The following is a 21900-nucleotide window of genomic DNA, read 5'->3' as shown; positions in this document are numbered from 1 at the left end:
ATTCATCTCAAATAATGATAAAATATTTAAAATTTCCTGCTTCGTTTTCAACGCACTGAAACATTCATCCGTTCACATTGTTTCTCGTTAAATCTTTTTTAATTGGACCTCCTTTAGTTAAACATTCATATATCATTCTATTGAATGAGAACCGCATAAACTATAACAGTTATCAAAGAAAATGATAATCTGTAGAATTATGTCTATCGTGGTTGTAAATTTTTACAACCAAGCAGTACAGTTTTAATGACTTATTTCAGCCATAAGAGACAGTAGTTCATCAAAGGTTGGTCGATCAAAAGCATTAACAAGCCAACATCGAGTCATGATTTTATACAAGGTTTTTGGGCAATTACTTGGAATAGTAAACTGCAAATCTTTTCCTATCCTGTTAACTACCTCCTCATTTGAAACACCATAAAAAGGTTGTACTTCGCTAGAAAATATTTCCCACATGGTTACTGAAAAGCTCCAAACGTCTGTCTTTTCATTATAGATATCCTCTCTAATAGATTCGGGTGCAAGCCACCTTACAGGAGCGAGCAAATTGTTTAAAAGATAATAGTCGTCTTTGTAAGTAGTATTACACAGACTCAGAAATGACACCTTCACTTCATTTTGTGAAAATAAAATACAGTTTCTAGCTGCTAGGTCCCGGTGAACATAATTCAATGTCGCTAAATAGCTCATACCTTTTGCAATACAAGTACACATATGTAAACGAGCCGATGAAGATATACTTTTGTTTGTTTGTAAATATTCTTTTAAGTCACCCTAAAATAAATTCTCTAATATTAAATTAGGAAAATAATAATAAAATAAACTGCAATAACTAAATAATAAATTGATAAAAAGTAAAGAATAGAAATAGTTTTATCAATAGTAAATGTAAAAAACATGAATAAAACTTTACAAAATAGTAGAAAACAACATATATATATATATATATATATATATATATATATATATATATATATATATATATATATATATATATATATATATATATATATATATATATATATATATATATATATATATATATATATATATATATATATAGTCATGGACAAAAGTTTGCAACCACTGCGATTTTCGCATATTTTTTAATGTATTCTACTCTGAATTGCTTTTGGGCTACTTAAGCGCTACAATTTTGTACCAATTTGTGCTAATTGTCAGTTAGAGTCTAAAATTGATGTTTACATGTTTATTTTCAAATATAACTGAAATATTTTGGAACATTTTATATTACGGAGACCTTATTTGAAGCAGTACTAGTTAAAATGGTACGCGGTAAAGAACTGACATCTGAAAAGCGAGCTCAGGTCGTTATTTTGTACAAAGAGAACATTTCTATAAGACAGATAGCCAAAAAGCTCGGTATTTCACATTCCACTGTTGTAGCTACTGTAAAGTATCACCATCCAAGAAACCAAACAGTCGGACAATATGCAGACGATTTTTTGATGCAGGCTTGAAATCTTACCGACCAGCACAGAAGCCGAAGCTATCACCAAAGAATATTCGCGATCGCATAGCGTTTTGTCAGAAGTACAGGCAGTGGACACCAGCCCAGTGGAAACAAGTAATGTTTTCAGATGAGACAACATTCACGCAATTCTACTCATTTTGTAGACATGTCAGACGCCCACCAAATCAGAGGCATAATCCAAAGTACGTTATACCAACAGTCAAACAGGCTCCAAAAGTTATGGTTTGGGGAGCAGTCTCTGGTAGCGGTCGTTCCGGCATTTGGATTATGCCTAAAAATACAACGATCAATGGTGCTGTTTACTTGAGTATACTGATGGATAAGCTGCCACCATTTGTACCAATACATGGCATCACTCATTTTCAGCATGATGGCGCACCTTGTCATGGTACCAAGGCTGTTAAGGACTGGCTGCGTTCTGAAAACATCCCGCTACTGGAACCTTGGCCAGGCAACAGTCCAGATCTCAATATTATTGCGAATGTTTGGACTGTAATGAAGCAGAAGATTGCTGCACATAGCCCAAGTTCTGAAGATGACCTCATCAACTGGATTAAACACGTGTGGGTGCAGGAGATTACGCCGGACTATCGCAAGAAACTGTGTGAATCGATGCCAGGACGTATTGAAAATATTCTCAAAAATAAAGGATTTCATTGTAAATACTAAAATATAAATTGACATGCTGTTTAACCTGTATAGTGTGAATAAACATTCGAAATATATGTACTGATTTATAATTTACTACTTGTTTTTCTAAATTTTGAGTGTTTTTTGTAAAAAATTGCAGTGGTTGCAAACTTTTGTCCATGACTGTGTATATATATATATATATATATATATATATATATATATATATATATATATATATATATATATATATATATATATATATATAACAACATTTTTCTTCAACAGGCTGTTTCAGGAACATCAGGAAGTAGCTTCCAAATGAACATACAGAAACAAGGAGAAACAGCCAATCGAAAAAAAAATTAGATGTTTTTACTGTTCTTTAAGAAAATTGAGCACTCTATTTGTCTACATAGTTTACATGTATATTTATAAATTATATCACTAAATTATATCACTAATATAGTTTACATGTATATTTATAAATATGTGTGTGTAACAACTGGTTACTAAAAATATAGACTGACTTTCAAGGGCTACTTACTCCCTTAGTTTTCAGGCTAGAGATTATATAAAAATATTGTAAATAGAGATATTAGTTCTTTAATTCAATAAGACGCCATCTACCCGTCTATTTCTTCAGATTCAACCAACACTAAGATAAGTTGACCCAAAAAGACAAGTTGACACAAAAAGTTAAATATAAGGTCAAGTTCTTGTATTTTGTTTATTCAGCAGTGTTTAGAGCATTTTAATTTATTTTAGCTTTTTTTGCGATTTATATATTTATGTAAACATAACAAATATGGTTTTAACTGAATAAATATAAATAAGAATAAATATAATATGGATATAATTAACTTGCTTAATAAATATTATTATAAAGTTTATAAATAGAATTATAAATAATCAATAAACAAATTTAATAAAATTAATAACAATAAACAATACCAGTTCAGAGTATTCTGTGATTATACAAAAAGGTGACTCACGAACCAACCCAAGTAAACGAACAACATAGTTGTTCTGAAATTGCATAAGATCTTCAGTTTCTTTATTAAACGCAGAAAGAACATTATTAACAGGTGTTTCTTCAAAAACTTTGACTGCCACCAAGGTATCTGTTCCATCTTCACATATACCTTTAGCATGTGCTTTAAAAACTTTGCCAAACTTCCCATAGCCAAGAACCATAATCTCTTGGAGATTCTCATAATTAAAAATTAATTTTTCTATTGATATTAATGGAATGTCACTTGCACCTAATAAACGATCTTCAGCTAAAGGTTCACCATCAACTTCAACAAGCTTTCCTGAAAATAAGATTTGCTACTATCAAAAATCGATAAGAACTTTATTTTTTAAAAAACAAACAATAAAAAAAAGAATTAAAATAAAAGTAATATATACTAATATCGAATATAACATATAAACATATATTACTTTTATTTTAATTACTTTTTGTTTTTATAATAATAATAATAATAATAATAATAATAATAATAATAATAATAATAATAATAATAATAATAATAATATATACACAGTGCTAGAAAAAAGTCTTGCAACAAGGCACAATTTTACACAAATCAATGTTTCCACGCCAGTAGGCTCAGTGTTATTATCTTATATTTTTATCTTTAGGTATAAATATATTTATAAAGACAATTTTGTAGCTTAAACAGTTAATTCAGTGAAAATCATGGCTAAGATTCGGCAGCTTAGTAAAGAAGAAAAAGCATACATTCAACGTCTTGCTAAAAGTGGTATGTCTCATGCAGACATTGCAACAATTTACATGGTTGAACGCACTACAATTTGGCATGTTGTAAAGCAGGTTATCCCCCTGTCTCCAAAAAAGAGGTCTGGACGTCCTAGAGTCACTTCACAGCGTACTGACCTCAGGATGGTAACAATGGTCAAGATGAATCCTTCAATAACCTCTGGTGACCTACAGAACAGCATACCAACACTTTTTAATGTCTCAAAGCGCACAATCTGTCACAGACTTTCTGCGGAATTGAACTTACCTGCATGAAGGCCATTTAAAAAGCCATTAGTAACTGAAAAGATGAGAAAAAAGCGCAGTGAGTTCTGCAAGAAGCATCAAAATTGGACAGAAGAGCAGTGGACACAGGTGATGTTCAGTGATGAGTCCATGTTTCGTCAGTTCTCTGATGTTAAGCTTTTTGTTCGTCGACCTACTAGTTCTAATCCTACCAATCCTAAATACACATGCAAAACTGTGAAGCATTCACCTTCTGTAATGGTGTGGGGTTGTTTTTCTGCTCATGGCCTCGGAGATTTATACTTTTTGCCCAAAGGAGAAACTATGAATGCAAAAAAGTACCTCAACGTTTTGGATGAACCTCAAATTAATTTCATGATTATTCATCAGTGCACAATTTTTCAACATGATTCAGCACCATGCCACACTGCGAAGTCTGTGAAGCAGTGGCTTGGATCAAAAAACATACAGTTGCTTGATTGGCCTGAATCTGAATTCTCCAGATCTCAACCCAATTAAAAATCTTTGGATGTTAATCAAGAAGCGTGTATCTGCTAAGAACTGAAGTTCATTAGATGGTTTAAAAAAATGCTACTCGCCATGTATGGTGTACAGAAATTACATCAGGACTATGTGAAAATCTTGCCAAATTCATGCCCAAACGAATTAGTGCTGTGTTAAAAAACAAAGGATATTCTACCAAATATTAATAGTACATCTGTTTGAAATGATTATACATTGTAATAAAAATAATTGAACTTGTTTTTGGTGAAAATATAATATTTTTGGAAGTATTATTGTTTTTGGAAGTAATTATGAAAAGTAATTATGATGTTGCAAGACTTTTTGCATTTGTGTACACATTGCAAACATTGATTTGTGTAAAATTGTGCCTTATTGCAAGACTTTTTGCCAGCACTGTATATACATACATAAATATGTGTGTGTGTGTGTGTGTGTGTGTGTGTGTGTGTGTGTGTGTGTGTGTGTGTGTGTGTGTGTGTGTGTAGATGTACACTGGATTTTTAGATGTTTGAGTTTTGACACTTACAGGCATTATGCAAACTCCAAACTTTTGTATGTTTATGCTTATATCAAACAAGAATGTTTTGCAAAGAGTTGGGGTGATTAGAGTTTGGGAACAAAAAAACCCTAATTTTTAGGCCCACTCAGCCCTTAACATTTGAACAACGAGTTTATAAACTATTTTCTTAATTAACTTTTATCTAAATTCATATTCATCAACAAATTTTCATGTAACAATCTCTTAGTGTTCAGTTTTTATGACCCTACAATGTTTACAGCTCCCTCAAATTGAAGGGGGTTAAAACTTTAAATGGTCATAGTTTTTGAAAAATAAGAGATTATTGCATGAAATTTGAAATTTGTTGATGAATATAAATTTAGATAAAAATAGTAAAGAAAATATTTTATAAACTCATTGCTTCCACGTTAAGGGCTGGGTGGGCCCAATGTTACAGACATTGTGCAAACTCTTTGGTGCAAACCAAAGAGTTTGCACAATGTCCGTAAGTGTCAAAACTAAAACATCTAAAAATCCAGTGAACACCACTGATATATAAATAAATTATATATATATATATATATATATATATATATATATATATATATATATATATATATATATATATATATATATATATAATATTAATATATATATATATATATATATATATATATATATATATATATATATATATATATATATATATATATATATATATATATATATATATATTAATATTATATATATATATAATATTAATATATATATATATATATATATATATATATATATATATATATATATATATATATATTAATATTATATATATATATATATATATATATATATATATATATTAATATTATATATATATAATATTAATATATATATATATATATATATATATATATATAAAATATTAATATATATATATATATATATATATATATATATAAAATTAACAAAACAAAACACAACACAACTAAAACAACCCTATGTTAAACCATACTTCTGTTAAACTGTGCCGTTTTTATTAGTTGATTACCTTTCTTGAACAAACGAGCTCTTCTTGCTCTGCAGTATATCATCAAACCAATAACAAGCAGAATATAGACACCTGCACACCCAACTGCTATACCAACTGTTCGCCCCATGGGACTTCCCTTTCCAGTACTTACTTCTTTTTCTAAAATAAAAATCTACATACAATTTTATCTGAAACAGATGAGGTGCATAAATCATCATTCTGCTAAAAAACATAAAGCTCAAGTATCTAAAACAAAACAAAAATAAACAAACCTAACACAGTTATAGAAAAAGTATCGCTTATAGACCCATACTGTTCAATAAGCCAACAGAAATACTCTCCGCTGTATTCTTTCTTTAATGATTTTATATAAAAAGTATCGTTTGGAAGCTGAACAAAATAAGAATTGTTTAAGTTGCCACCATCTTTCTTGCCTCTCAAAATATAAACTCGTGGTTTGGGGAACCCTTTACCTTGACAATGCACCCAAGCTGGTTCACCTATGTATGCTGTTATATTCTTTGGAGAAATTACGAATTGTGGATGTTCTATATAAAAAAATAACATTTTAATCATAGAAGTAACATTTATGTACATGTAATTGAAATCTATTATATAAAAAATAATATAAAAAATTCATTTTTACTTTTTGTATACAAACTTTTATTAAAAATAATCAAAAACAAAAGAAATATTAAAATAAACAACTTTTCAAATGACTTGTTACACCTAAGTTTTCTTTCAAAAACCTATGAAGGGGTTTTAAATTAATTTTTTAAATAAAACATACATTTTTGTATTAACTATAAAATATATAAGTTTTAAAATTCCAAAAAAGAAGGGTATATCAAAAATTAAATTTACTAAAAATATCAAATAGTAATAGAGCAAAAAGTTGCATAATGAGACAAGTTTAACTTGGCTAATCTTTTAGAAAATTTATATCTTTAATTGCTGCTAGTGAGCTGATTTTTTTTTTTCAACAAATAGTTGAAATAATAAAAAATAAAAAGTTATAAATAGCAAACTCTATACATTTATCAGATGGTAAAAGAGTTTTAAAGTTACACATTACCTCTTATATAAATAATGACACCTTTAAAAAAAATTTCTTCTTCTTTAAAGGTGTTTCATCAACAATAATATATTGTCAAAGTTGTAATTTTTATAACAGTTTCATCAATAAAAACATTAAAGTTGTAACAAGCGGAAAACTGTTTAAGCAGACAAATGTATTAACAACACATACATGTATTATCAAGGTTATAGGATGGAAGGTATAAGATAATTTAAATTTATTTTTTATGATATTAATAAAGATCTTAAATTTGAGTTTGATTTAACACTCAGTATCCTTCTTTTAAGAACACTTCTCAAGTTTGGGGAAAAACCTGGTACCCATGGTATAGAAACTATAGAAAAGTTACAATTTGTAAATAATTTGTAAAGGTAAAACCGGGACTTGTCTACAAATTCTTATTTTGATTATTTTAAATCAATTGTAATTTACACCAATTTGTTTATTTTATTGTTTTCCCACCCATTTCATATCAATTGTAATTCCACCATATACACCATATATATATATATATATATATATATATATATATATATATATATATATATATATATATATATATATATATATACATATATATATATATATATATATATATATATATATATATATATATATATATATATATATATACATATATATATATATATATATATATATATATATATATATATATATATATATATATATATATATATATATATATATATATATATATATATATATATATATATATATATATATATATATATATATATATAGTTTCTGATGATACCAATTTTAACTTTGTCTTCAAGTATCACTATCACTTTACATAATGATCATTCAGATTTTTTTGAATTGTTTATGTTAAATGTTATTATTTAGTAAAGCGTCAAGATTTAAAAAATAAAATTTTCTTTTTATTTAAACCTCTTCACTTCCAACAAAGCTGCAAGCAACCACTATTAGAGTTGAAAGTTACTGGAAGAGAAAGATGAAACTTATAAAGCAAGATAACAATTAACAGACAACTATTTATAGAAAAGAGAAAGAGAAGCAACATTACAACAATGTGTTAATGGTTGGAGGTTGTCTACAAGAGAAAGGGGATCATTGGAAGATCTGCCCCAGATATGGCAACAGTATTCCATACAAGGACAGATTTAAGATTTACAAAGATAAAAAATAAGATCCTAAGTAAGAATGTGGTGAGTACAATAAAGAGATGCAACCTTAGCAGATGGTAATTTTGCAATCGATTTGATATATGGTTTCCAAGAAAGATCTGAAGTAATAGTTAATCTTAAAAGATGAAGGGTAGATGACTTATTGAGTACATTACCATTCATAAATATATGAAAATTTAGATCGTTGCAATAACGATTAGCTGAAAAAAATTGAGTTTTGTCTGAGTTAAAATTGACAACTTAAAAAAAGACTTCAGCATGAAATAGAAAAAAATAAAAATTTATTGTTTCCAAGTAACAATTTATACAATTATTACTATGAAAACAGATAAACTTCTATACAAACATATTATCATTTTACTGCAAGCTACCAGTATGCAAGTATACAAACATTTATTTAAAAATTATAGATCTTGTGACTTTTAATCAGGCGTTGTGTCTGTCAGTGTTTCATGAGTTAGATAACGTAATATTATAACTATTAATTAAAAATTAATACTACCATTGAAAAAAAACTAAAATATTTGGGCCAAAATAAAAGTTATGCAACAAAGATAAATTTTTAATATTGTTAAAGAAGCAAAGACTTGTATTACTAACAACTGATCTGATAGATTTATATATTTTTATACTTAGTTGAATTGTTGTTGGAAGACTAAAGACATTTCGAAATTAGACAATGGAGTTTCCAATTTCAAACTATTTGATAATATCATTAGAATTGGCTCAGATTTGACTGATTTAAGAAAACCAAGATCTGTTTTTTACTTTTTATATATATATATATTTATATATATATATAGAGAGAGAAGAATTTAAACTTACCATTTGTGGTAAAAAATGGCTCTTAACTACTCTATGACCAGTCTTCTCCGTTTGACAAGTGCTTTTGCCCTCTTGCAGTTTGTTGAAAACGTCCACCCCCCCGCCATTACTACAACTGGCACTTTTTTTAAGCGCTCGCCAAAAAATTTCAAGCGTGTTTTAAATTGCAGCAAATCTTTTTTCTTAATCAAATTCTAATAAAAGAGGTACAAAAAACAAATATTTTTTAAAACCACACACGCCAGACAAATAAATACTGTCCGGCCAGCGCTTTTCGTGCGCTAGTGGTAAATTTCAAACAGAGAAGACTGAATGACAGGTATTAAATACAATTTTTTTAATTATTTGATAGATTGCCTGCCCAAACCAAACCCTTAATTGCTGAAGCAGCACTCCCTTGTAGCAACAGGCTATAAGATAGTCATTGTAGCAACACTCCACACATGTTTTACTGTAAAACAAAAAAACAAAAACAAAAAACATTCAGAATGTTTTTATATAAAAAAATAATAATAAAAAAAAACATTCTTTATGTTTTTAAAAACATTCTAGTCTTTTAATTTGCATTTTTGTGGTTTTTAAAAAAATTATAAATTTAATTAGTTTCTTCAATTAAATTAATGTGTTTTGACATTATCTGTACTTAATTTCGTCTTGCTAGAAGTCATAGAGTAGCTAGGAGTTATTTTTCATCACAAACGATACGATAAAGATCTTTACTATAGGTATGTATGTGTGTATATATATATATATATATATATATATATATATATATATATATATATATATATATATATATATATATATATATATATATATATATATAGATCTATAGTTTGCTGTCTTTGGGAAGAGCGGAAGGAAAAAAGTGATTCTTACACCAACACATACGTCACTTTTAATTACTTTTGACTTTCGTCCAACATTTGCGTGTTGGACGAAAGTCAAAACCATTAATTTAATTACAAATTAATCGTTTTTTAAAAAAACCACAAAAACCCAAGTTTAATTGACCAGAATGTTTTTAAAAACATTCTGAATGTTTTTAACAATATTAACAATGTTTTTATTATTATTTTTTTTAATAAAATGTTTTTATTTTTTTCACTGTAAATCATGCGCGGAGTGTTGCTACATCGACTATCTTATAGCCTGACTCGCTAGGGAGTGCTGCTACATCAACTGACAAATAGCCTGACCCGCAAGGGTGTGCTGCTACATCAAATGAGGGTTTGGTTTGGGCAGGCAGTCTATCAATTAATAAAAAAAATAATTCCGGTCTTGCATTTTAATTTTTACTTTTTGTCAACAAAATATGGAAAAAACTTTCAGACAACATATAAGAGTATATATATATATATATATATATATATATATATATATATATATATATATATATATATATGTAGCATAGTGTAAAATGAAACATTAAAATTTATTTTTAAAAAAAAGTTTGACTAGTGATTTTTTACTAATTTATATATATACATATATATACATACTTATATAGCCATTCAGAATTGGAAAAATGACCTTAAACTACTAGAGGTCGGCATAAAAATTTTGACACAAAGGTCTTACCATAAAACATAGAAACGAGGTCAGTGATTTTTCAACCTCAAACATTTTCAGCTTGGCAGTTAGTAGATGTAATTCTGAGGGATATATATATATATATATATATATATATATATATATATATATATATATATAAATATATATATATATATATATATATATATATATATATATATATATATATATATATATATATATATATATATATATATGTATACACACAGCTTTAAATTCTACAATATTAAATTATATATAGATAGTAAAAAAAATTAATAGTAAAGGTCATAAGATGAAAACTCTAAAGATGAATTTAAAGGAACTTGTTTTTGTGTTTTATAGATGACTGCTATTAAAAGTTTTTTGTGCTGCAAAAAATCATTTTGAATAGTTTATTTGAATACAAATACTTTTTTTTATTAAGGTATTTCTAAAAAGAATTGTCAAAAGTCTTCTAAATAATTTCCATAATATACAGCAACTTTATTTATAAGGTTGTTGGTTTATTAGTGCGGATAAATTTTATATCAGAACTGTGAAAAGGTGTATTGTAATTACACCAATCTCTTATCAATTATACTTACATCAATTCAATATCAATTTTACTTTTTCATATTGTATAACTCCATATCAATTGTACTTTTCCATATTGTACAATTCCCCATCAATTGTACGCAAACCAATTTGTAATTCTAGTTAAATAATGGTCATGTAATCTTTAATTATGTACAATATAACTACACATTAAAACATTCAAATTAAAACATGCAAACTGATATAACTAAAGCATTTTTTGTGTTAGTCTGTAATTTTCTGTTTACCTGTAATTTACACTTTGAAAAAATAGTAATTAATAGAGTTTCTGTATTTTTTTTTTTATTTGCCTAAAATACTCTGATTTTTTTTCCTGAAGTTTTTATTTTTAATTATGATTTTTTCTTATCATGAAAATTCTGACAAAATGGTGCAGATTTTTAGCTATTTAAAAAAAAAAATGTTTAAAGTTTTGAGAAAATATATATTGATCATTAATAATAAGTCTTTAAATAAAGCGAAAAAAAAAATTTAAATAAAAATTACAAAAAATAAATTTCAGATTTAACTTTAAATATATCAAGCAGACTATAACTTTTTTTCCTAATTTTTAATTTTCTTTGCTTTATATGATGACATTTTTATAAATGATCAATTATAAATGATACTTTCTTGCTAAAACTTGTTAAATGTGACTTTGCTGCTTTTTCCTGTGTGTTTATCATACATACATAAATATATACATATATATATATATATATATATATATATATATATATATATATATATATATATATATATATATATATATATATAAATATATATATGTATGACTGCCTGCCCTAACCAAACCCTCAGTTGATGTAGCAGCACTCCCATGCGAGTCAGGCTGTAATATAGTCGATGTAGCAGCACTCCATTGCAAGTCAGGCTATAAGATAGTCGATGTAGCAACACTCCATTGTAGCAGCAGGCTATAAGATAGTTGATGTAGCAGCACTTCCTTGTAGCAGCAGGTTATAAGATAGTCGATATAGCAACACTCTGTGCATGATTTATAGTAAAAAATAAATAAAAATAAAAACATCTTATTAAAAAAAAATAAAAATACAAACATTGTTTATATTTTTAAAAACATTCAGAATGTTTTAAAAACATTCTGGTCAATTAAATTTGTGTTTGTGTGTGTGTGTGTGTTTATATATATATATATATATATATATATATATATATATATATATATATATATATTAGAGTGGTCCAAATTTTACACATTATTTAAAATGGAGACTCCACAACCCTAAATGTGTTCTACATAATAAAATAATATTGAAATGAAAAAATTTATAAAAATTTTTTATTTAGGGGTAGCTAAAGTCTATTTAAACATCAGACGGGCCCCTAATATTATCAAGAAAGAAAGTTTTTTAAAAGTATATCATGGGTCTCAAAGGAAGCGAAATTTTATAAAAATTTGAAAAATAGTTATTATTTTATGAAAAATATTGAGAAAAAAAAATTATACAAATTTTTTTGTAAAAATAACAATTTTTTATGAAATAATGATTTTTGCTTAGTATTAATGAAAGTTGATGAAACTTTTTTTATTTTTATTATATAAATAATATAAGTATGCACTTTTTAAAATAAATAATATTTTTTAAAAGAAGACAGTGACAGCCTCTTTAATAAAGTTAAAAAGAAACATTTAAGTTAAGAAAAATTTAAAATTTTGTTATAGTTAAATCACATTGAACTTTACTAATGTTTTTTTATATTATTGAAACACTTTTAAATTAAGTTACAAATCACTGCTCATGCTTTTTTATATAAAGTATTATTAAACAATATGTACAACTTTTTTGTTTATATAATTTACTTAACCATCAAAGGTTATGTACCAAGTGATTTAAATTGGCATGTCCTAATTTAAATATACTTTCATTTACACTGAAATTAACTGTATATTTGAATTCAGGATCTCCAGAACTTACAGTGGCTTGGTATACAATATTGCTAGAAAGACATTGATTATTTAATGATGAATTTTTTTGTCAACGCAGTTACATGGATTTGATTATATATTTCATTGCATCAAAATCTTGTTGCTATGCGCATTTATTAAAGACTTAAAGCATGCAACTGTAGCTAACCTTAATAAAGTTTTAATTAAAAACCTTATTGTAGACTGTGTCCTACCAGAGAGTGTCAAAGATAAGTTTAAGTCAATTAAATCTAAGAAGCGATTTCTAATTTATTTTTAACATTTTGGCTAAATGGGAGGTTGTACCATATAATTCTACATTTTCAATGTTTATTTTGATTTTTGTTTATTTTGATTTTTGGTTCTTTAAGGTTGCTGGTGAACTTCAAATTGTATTCTGATTTATGTAGAGCTTCATATGGAAGAATAGAATTATTAAAAACAGTTTCACTTACCTCCATAGTCGATAACTCAATAGTGCAAGAGAATCTATTTATTATATAAGGTGGATGATTTGAATTAAAATGAACTTACATAAGTTGGTTATTAGGTTTACAATACGGTTTATAGGAACTATTAATCAGGTTTAAAGTTACATCAAGATAATTAACAATTTTAATATTATATTGAATGGAGATGAGTTTGTTGTTACTTTCAAAAATACACATAAAATTTTAACAGTAAAATTTTTTTTCATTTGTTGACCGGATATGTTTTCAAAAATAGCAAGGCGTCAATCAAGACAAAATTATTTTTATCATAATGCTGAGTGAGCTGAAACAATCAAAGCAATCAAAATGCTGAAGAGTTGAAAATGTTGAAACAATCAAAAACCTGAAACAATCAAAATACCAATTAGTTTGCAAATTTTAACTCCATCAAATGCTTGCATTGTGACATCAAACAATCTGCCTCTTTTTTTTATCCAGGCTTCATTTTTTTTAATCCGGGCTTCATTTTTTTTTAAATTAAAAATTTTCTTGCATGATATATCAATATTTTTAATCATCGTCGATTATAATAACAGCAAAATTGCAATGATAAGAGTCTTTACAATATTAGTTGGAGTTAAATCATTTACATCTGAAAATATTTGCAACGCTGTTTATTGCTAATTTTTTAAATCCAATCTGTAACAAATCAGGTATTTTTCCATCGATTCAACAGGAATTTATTTTTAATTCATCAATAATTTTATATGAAAAGAACCATGGTCTGCAAAAACTACACATTTTGCATTTTTTTACTTTTTGATTTTTTTAATCAAAAAACCGGGTACTTATAATTTTGATGATTTATTAGATATAACGAATAAAGATGGACTTTGTTTGCATTCCTTGATAGCATTCTAAAGATCAAAATCTTTATTTAAAGCAATTAGAGACATCTGGTAGAGTGCAATATATTACAAAGAAGCCAGATAATCCTAAAAAAATACATCCTTTAAAGAAAACTAAAATTGGATATTTTCCATTTATGCCATCAACTTCAATTCTGAATAAATGCCTGGGTGAAACATCATAAACGAGAGGTTATACTAAAGCCAATGGTATTGAAGAATGGAAAGTTAGAGACAAGCTTTGAAGGACTTCGTAAAATTTTGAATGCATATGATTTATGGGGATCTATAAAATTGATCATGATAGACACTGCAAATGTAACACTGGGAAAACAAGTGGCGTGATAAAGAGATAAATGACATATTTTGAAAGTGTCAGCTTCACAAAACCACTCTATGTTGGTTGTCAGCACCACATATTAGATCAAATACTAAAGTTATGTCTGGATGATTTTTTTGAAGGTAATATCAATTCACCTGATCCACCATACTTTCTTGAAGAAATACGTAGTAAATATGACCATTTAACATCAAACTTTGACAATAGTGGTATACGATTGAAGGATAATGAACTGAAATGGAGAGATGACATGCAGTTTTTTATGCATCTCATTAATGTAGCAAAATACTTTTGGAATGAAAAAAATTTCCTAAATTTAAAAGTTTACCAAATATCAGCCAAAGCTAGGTGGAATTTCCAGGCAATTTATTTGCTATTTGCTAACAAATTCTTTCAAACAACGACTTGAGACAGCAGCTGAGCTTGTTGCTGGAAAACGGGCAGATATCTGGTTTTCAAACCAAATGTTTAACCCTGAGAATGGTATTAAAAATCATTCAAAGGCTGTCAAAAAATTTACAGAGTTTTGGTGTGATAATCCTTTGCCTAATAATACGCAAAGATCTAAAATTTGTGCCAAACGAGTAGTAAAAGTTTTAGAGGATATCAAAAATCCTTGCAAATTTAAAGAAACTTTTTATTTCAAATATTTATTAACAAATCACAATTAAAGTAAGTGCAAACCTTTTAAGTTAATGTAGTTTTATCAATATAGTTTTTTAAACATTTTGATGCTTTGTTAATTTTATTAATTTACTTTTATATCTTTATTAATTTTTCAAATACCAATTATTATTTTAAGACAAAGATACCAATTATTATTTTAAGACAAAGTGGAAAACATTTTACTTCAAATTACTAGTAAAGAATCTCTAGGCGTATTTGTTATGTTAATAACAGCATTAGGCTCAACTTTCTAGTGGGTTGGTGCGTTTTATTCTGGAAACATGATAATGAAACTGAATTCTGTCAATTATACACAAAAGCTCATCAGAACGACATGCTCATTGAGTTTGTAAAAATATTATATCCCTAACATATATATTATATCCGGTTTTTCATTTTTTTAGAAATAGATTTCCAAGTACATAATTTAATTAAAATGATTGTTATAACTAGTTATAAAAATCTTGATTTTTTTTTAACTTTTTTAAACAAAAAAACTTGATTGGCAAGTTTTAAGAGAAAGAAATTCTTTACAAAAGAGAATGATTGGGTCACTGCCATTCTATTATTACAGAGAAAGCTGCACTAAACATGAGAAAAATTATCCAAGAAATCAACAATTTGTCAACTTGAAAAAGTGCTTTCAAAATGGGGTTGAGCACATACCTCTATTATTGAGCTATTAAAGAAGTGAGTTTTTAACCATTCAAACTAAGTACAAAAGAGCAAAGTGAAGATGATTTTGACAAAAGGATGGAATTTTGTGATATTATTTTGATTGATACAGATGATTCTTATTTACAAATGCTTGAAAAGTTTTTATGACCTTAAATTAAATAACGTGGAATGTACTTACAACAAGATGGGGCATTTGCCCAGACGAGCTTTAATCGAATGACCAGCTTGGTGAACTTCAACAAGTGGATTGAACAAGCATGTTTAGATTAACATATTTATTCATAAATATGTAAATAATAAACAGTTATTTATTACATAGTCACATACTATTACATAGTTATCAAGTTATTTAATAATGACATAGTTATTTATTAACGTATTTGTAAACAATGTTACATATTTTTAATTATACAAAAACATAAATAAAGAAGTAATTATTTTTGGAAAGTTTAAAAAACCTTTAGGCTATTATAAAAAAAATTAATTGAAAATAATAATAATAATAATAATAGCACATTAATAAAATAATTATAAAATTATGTAAAAAAAAAAATTCTAAATACCATAAACGATGAAATTCACATAAGCAGTAGCATTATTATATTCACCCACAGCTTCACATTTAAAATGACCCATATCTTCAAACTTAAGATCAGAAATATAAATGGAATCATTAACTACTTTCATATTGCTATTAAAAATTGTATTTGGTGATAAGCGAGTCCATTGAATACTGTACTTGCCATCACCTTTAAAATGACATGTTATTTTTGTATTATTTTGTCGTAGTCTGTCACAAGTTTGGATTTCATTATGCAAGCTCTTGTCCACTTTCATTAGCTCTACAAAATTTTATAAACATTTGTTTACTTTGTAAGCTCAACAACAACAACAAAAAAAAACATAAAATAATTTTAATTCATATCAAATAATGTAAATTTATGAATTTCAAAAAGTTATATTTTTTAATTTATAGAAAATCAAACAAGAAACAATAATTTTTTTTCTGATTACTGCTACTCATTACAATACTGTTGCTCATGATATATAGTATAGTTTACTATCATTGTATTTAAGGGGCAAATTAAGCAATTGTGAATCACGAATTGCGATAGACCAAAGCCATTTAGCATTTAGGTTTTAACCTGGTAAGATATTACCTTTGAATATTTGTCCATTAGGTCGAGCAAAGCTAATTTTAAAACCAATGCTTGTATTTTTCAGACCATGACAATCTTCAAAAAATGTTTGCCTTTTAAGTCTGTTTATTCGTACAAATGATTTAGAAGATGATTAAAGTAATAATGAGCTTTTATTTATCACATTTTTATTTTTTAAATTTGGCATATCACAATAAGTATTTTTATCCTGTATTTGTATTACCTGGATTAATATCTGTTTAAAACAATAATATTAAAAACATAATGTGAGAATAGCATAATTGTTAGAGTCTTATAAAAAAACTTTACTATTTTTATTGCATTAAATTTGTTGTTTTTTCTTTGAAAATTTTCACGATCTGGTAAATTTGGTTAATTCGCCCCTTGGTGTTTTATACTTAAACATTTAATTACACTTATATTATGAACATATTATAAAATTATAATAAAAAACTGTTATAATATAATCATTACATCACTGATATATAATATAATCACTTCACCACTGATACACAATATAATCACTGTATCACCGATACATAGCATAATTACTAAATCACTGATATATTATATAATCATTAGATTACTGATATATAATATAATCACTACATCACTGATATATGATATAATCAATTTATCGCTGATATTCAATATAACCACTTTATCACTGATATGTAATATAATGGTTACATTACATCACTGATATATAAAATTTACATCATATATAATCATATATAATATCATCATGTATAATCATATCGATTTTGAGCAAAACATAATTAGACCTGATTCTCTTATTTGTGAAAATGAATCTACAAGTGAAAAGTATTGTTATTCAACTCCATAAACTACTCCATTCAAGGATGGATTAGAGATTTATAGAGATAAATAATAGAACCCGGAGTAAAAAAATGGCAAGCACAATAAGAGAATGCAACCTTAGCAGATGCTAATTTAGCAATCAATTTGATATATAGTTTCCAAGAAAGATTAAAAGAGTTAATCCTAGAAAATGAAGGGTAGATGACTCATCAAGTACATTGCCATTCATAAATATAGGAAGATCTAGAATATTGCAATAACAATTGGATTAAAACAATTGGGTTTTATCTGAGTTAAAGTTCGCTAGCCAAAGAGAGCTCCATGCTGTAGCAGATGCCCTTTCCAAGCAATCAGAGTCTGTTAGCTTCTTATCAAGACAAGAATAAATGGCAGTATCATCAGCAAAGAATGCCACCTTAGATGTGAGAATTTCTGGGACATCTTTAATGTAAATTAAAAAGAGCATAGGGCTAATAATAGAACCCCTGAAGTTACAGGATATGAAAAATAGTGCTGTCCATTGAGGACAACTTTTATACTACAATTAGTAAAAAAGGATTCAATAATCCTTAAGATGTTACCTGAAACATTGTAAGAAGAAAATTAAGGGAGAAGACCATCATGCCAAACTTTATCAATGACTTTAAAAATGTAGAGAGTGATAGCCTTAACCTCATCATATTTGGCCTTATTAAGGACACTGTTAAAGATTCTCCAGAAGTCTCTGGAACCTAATTTACGAGATGAAATACAAAATTTTATGACCTGAGCTCAGGTTACAAAATTTTGACTGAGAATAGCGGGCTTTGGCATTGACAGAACCTTTTTACAATGGTTTCTACCAATAGTAAACAGATGTCTGTTTTCTGGAAAATTGTTTTGGCAATAAATAGGGAAGTAATGGTTATGATTGGAAATTGAAGCAGCACAATGAACTATAACTTAAACTATAAACAAATGTTTATCATCACTACTTTTGAAATTTAAAAACTAAAATAAACTTAATAAAAACTGAAAAAGTTTCAAGCAAACTTTAACTCTAGCATTCAATTATATCTATATACTATTAAAAACAGGAAATAACTAAATTAACAGAACCACTTAACAAAAAAATTTTTTAGATTCTCAATATATAGAAATAAAATGTACAATTATAGTTACCAAAAACATTTAACTGAACTTTAGCAGAGCTGATTTGAGTACTTAATTCTGTTTCGCATAGATAAATGCCTTCATCTTTAACAGAAGCATTCTTTATAGAGAGTGTACCACTAGAAATAATAACACGATCACTAGGGATAACATCTTCTTTAGAAACTTTGCAAACAGAATCTGAACTGCCTGTTGTTGAGCAAGTCTCAATGTCACGTTTCCATTTAACATTAAGAGGAGGATCAGATTTTGATTCACATTTAAACGTAGCTGATTCTCCTTCTTTAATACTATTGCTTATTGGGGAAACTTCAACATCTCCTACAACTGAAAGTTTAATTTAGATAAATTTTTATACATCTATATTAATATACATTATAACATATTTCATAAATATTTGATCATACATTTAAAACATGAGGGGCAAAAAAAATTTTAAGGGATAAAAAAAACAAAAATGGAATATCGAAAGTCATAACTTGAGCACTTGCTTTATAGAAATGCTGTAACTGTACAAACTGGTTGTTGTTGTAAATGCTTTTTGAAATTTGTAAATTTCAAAAAGCATTTGTAAAACTTTTTAAAACTGAATTTTCATTAATTTTTTTTTCCATTTTGTTTTCAGTACTTATTTATATTTAACACAATTACAAATGTTTTATTTTAAAGAAAAATTGTTTAATAAAACCATAATGAGTTTTTAAGAAATAAATCAAGTGTAATAAAAAAGTTTTCTGTTCAAAAATCAAAAGTTAATATAACTCTTTATTAAGTAATTTTTTGCTGCTTAATTTACACAAGTAATCAAATGGTCAGTAAAATATTAAAAAAAAGATAAATTACTGACCAAATAATTCAAAAAATATTGACCATTAAATTAAATATACTGACTATTAAAATACAAGCCTTTAATTTATTTTATTTTAGAAACATGTATGTAGCTGTAAGTTAGGTGAGAGAAGTTGGCACAGTGGATAAGATTTCTTTATTTTTTAAATTGAGCCAAAGTTAAAATATGTATTTTATTTTTTTCAATGCGAAAGGATTAAGATTAATGTCCTTCATGATAAGAAATCACTTAAACCAAAACATTTGTTTTCTAACGGCTCACAGAAAGGTTTAGAGTTAGTTTTGTAATGTGCCCCAGTACTGGGGCACAGTGAATTGATGAACACAGCTGTGAATTAATGATAGTGAATAGGGGCATAGCCAAATAACTTTGAGGCTGAGTGAGTAAAGACACTGTACAATATACTTTCGGTAATTAAATTAGTATAAAATCAAAAAAATAGACATGAAAATTGAGAAGAAAAAAAGAATTTTATTGATAACAAAACTTTAAAAAAATTCTAAAAAATTAAAAACTTATTTAAATATGGTTATTTACAACCTGAAATTATAAATTTATTTTTGTGTAGTTTGTTTGTTAAAAATGCATGAATTTATTCTTTAAGATCATTAATGAGCCATAGTGAGTCAACTGATTCACTGTGCCCCACCATAACAATTTAAGTTTAAGTCTAATTTCTTGGGACATGAGTGTTGTTAAAGAAAAAGCTAAACTACTAAAAGGAAGCATAAATATCAATAATCCAAATGAAAAACTTCAACTTTTAAAATTATTTCAACCATGATCTCCATAACAAATATAAAGAAGGTAAGAAAATTTAGTTAGCTAAAAACTAAAATTACCTACCAAAAACCAGTAGTCAAAAATTATGTGGTAACTATCATAAATAAATAAAGATTGCCGATATATGAGCATATAAAATGATTGTATTATCAAAATAAACAAAATTCTAATCACAGTAAATCAAGGGTCACAGTGAATAAGAGAAAATGCCTCTTATTCACTGTGACCCTTGATTTACTGTGCCCCAACTTTCATTTCTAGATAAAAAAAATTATACCATACTCAGGCCTTGTTTTAAACAGAAAGTGCTTAATGCATTAGTTTAACGCGATATTTGTTGTCATAAAATCATCTTTATTTTTTTTATAGACATAAAGCGTTTTAACTACCACAATAAATAAATAACCGCAAACTAGTTAAATTTAACAATTAACTCAAATAAACAATGTATAAATGTTGTAAATGTAGATATATCATGAAAAGTTTGTTATGCTTTTAATTGTTATTCTAATATTAATTTTAGTTCAATATTATTTAGTAAAAATTAATATATATATTTTTTTCATTATTTCTGAAATTAGTTTTTGAATAATTATTGTTATTGAATCCTTATTGAATAAAATAAAATTATGATTTTTTATTTTTTAAAATTTTGGGAGTAAACAAAAAATTCTAACATATTGATAAACAAAAACCCTTCTTAATTATTTAAATAGCAATTTTGTTTTGACTAGCAAGAAATAATTTAGGTTTTT

At 26.6% G+C, this 21900-nt stretch overlaps 1 protein-coding gene across 1 annotated transcript in view; it reads right to left on the bottom strand.

Annotated features, from left to right (window-relative positions):
* Window positions 1-243: 243 nt before the first annotated feature.
* Window positions 244-21900, bottom strand: part of LOC100198815 (inactive tyrosine-protein kinase 7-like) — a 40115-nt gene continuing 18458 nt past the window's right edge. Inside the window, 6 exon segments of the mRNA NM_001309753.1 lie at window positions 244-774; window positions 3080-3441; window positions 6209-6349; window positions 6463-6738; window positions 16942-17220; window positions 19522-19839. Coding sequence (NP_001296682.1) covers window positions 244-774; window positions 3080-3441; window positions 6209-6349; window positions 6463-6738; window positions 16942-17220; window positions 19522-19839 — 1907 coding nt within the window.

The sequence above is a fragment of the Hydra vulgaris genome, chromosome 09 (genome assembly GCF_038396675.1).
Source record: "Hydra vulgaris chromosome 09, alternate assembly HydraT2T_AEP".
Taxonomy (NCBI): Eukaryota; Metazoa; Cnidaria; class Hydrozoa; order Anthoathecata; family Hydridae; genus Hydra; species Hydra vulgaris.
Note: the sequence above shows the minus strand (reverse complement) of the source record. Positions and strands in the feature narration are given on the sequence as shown.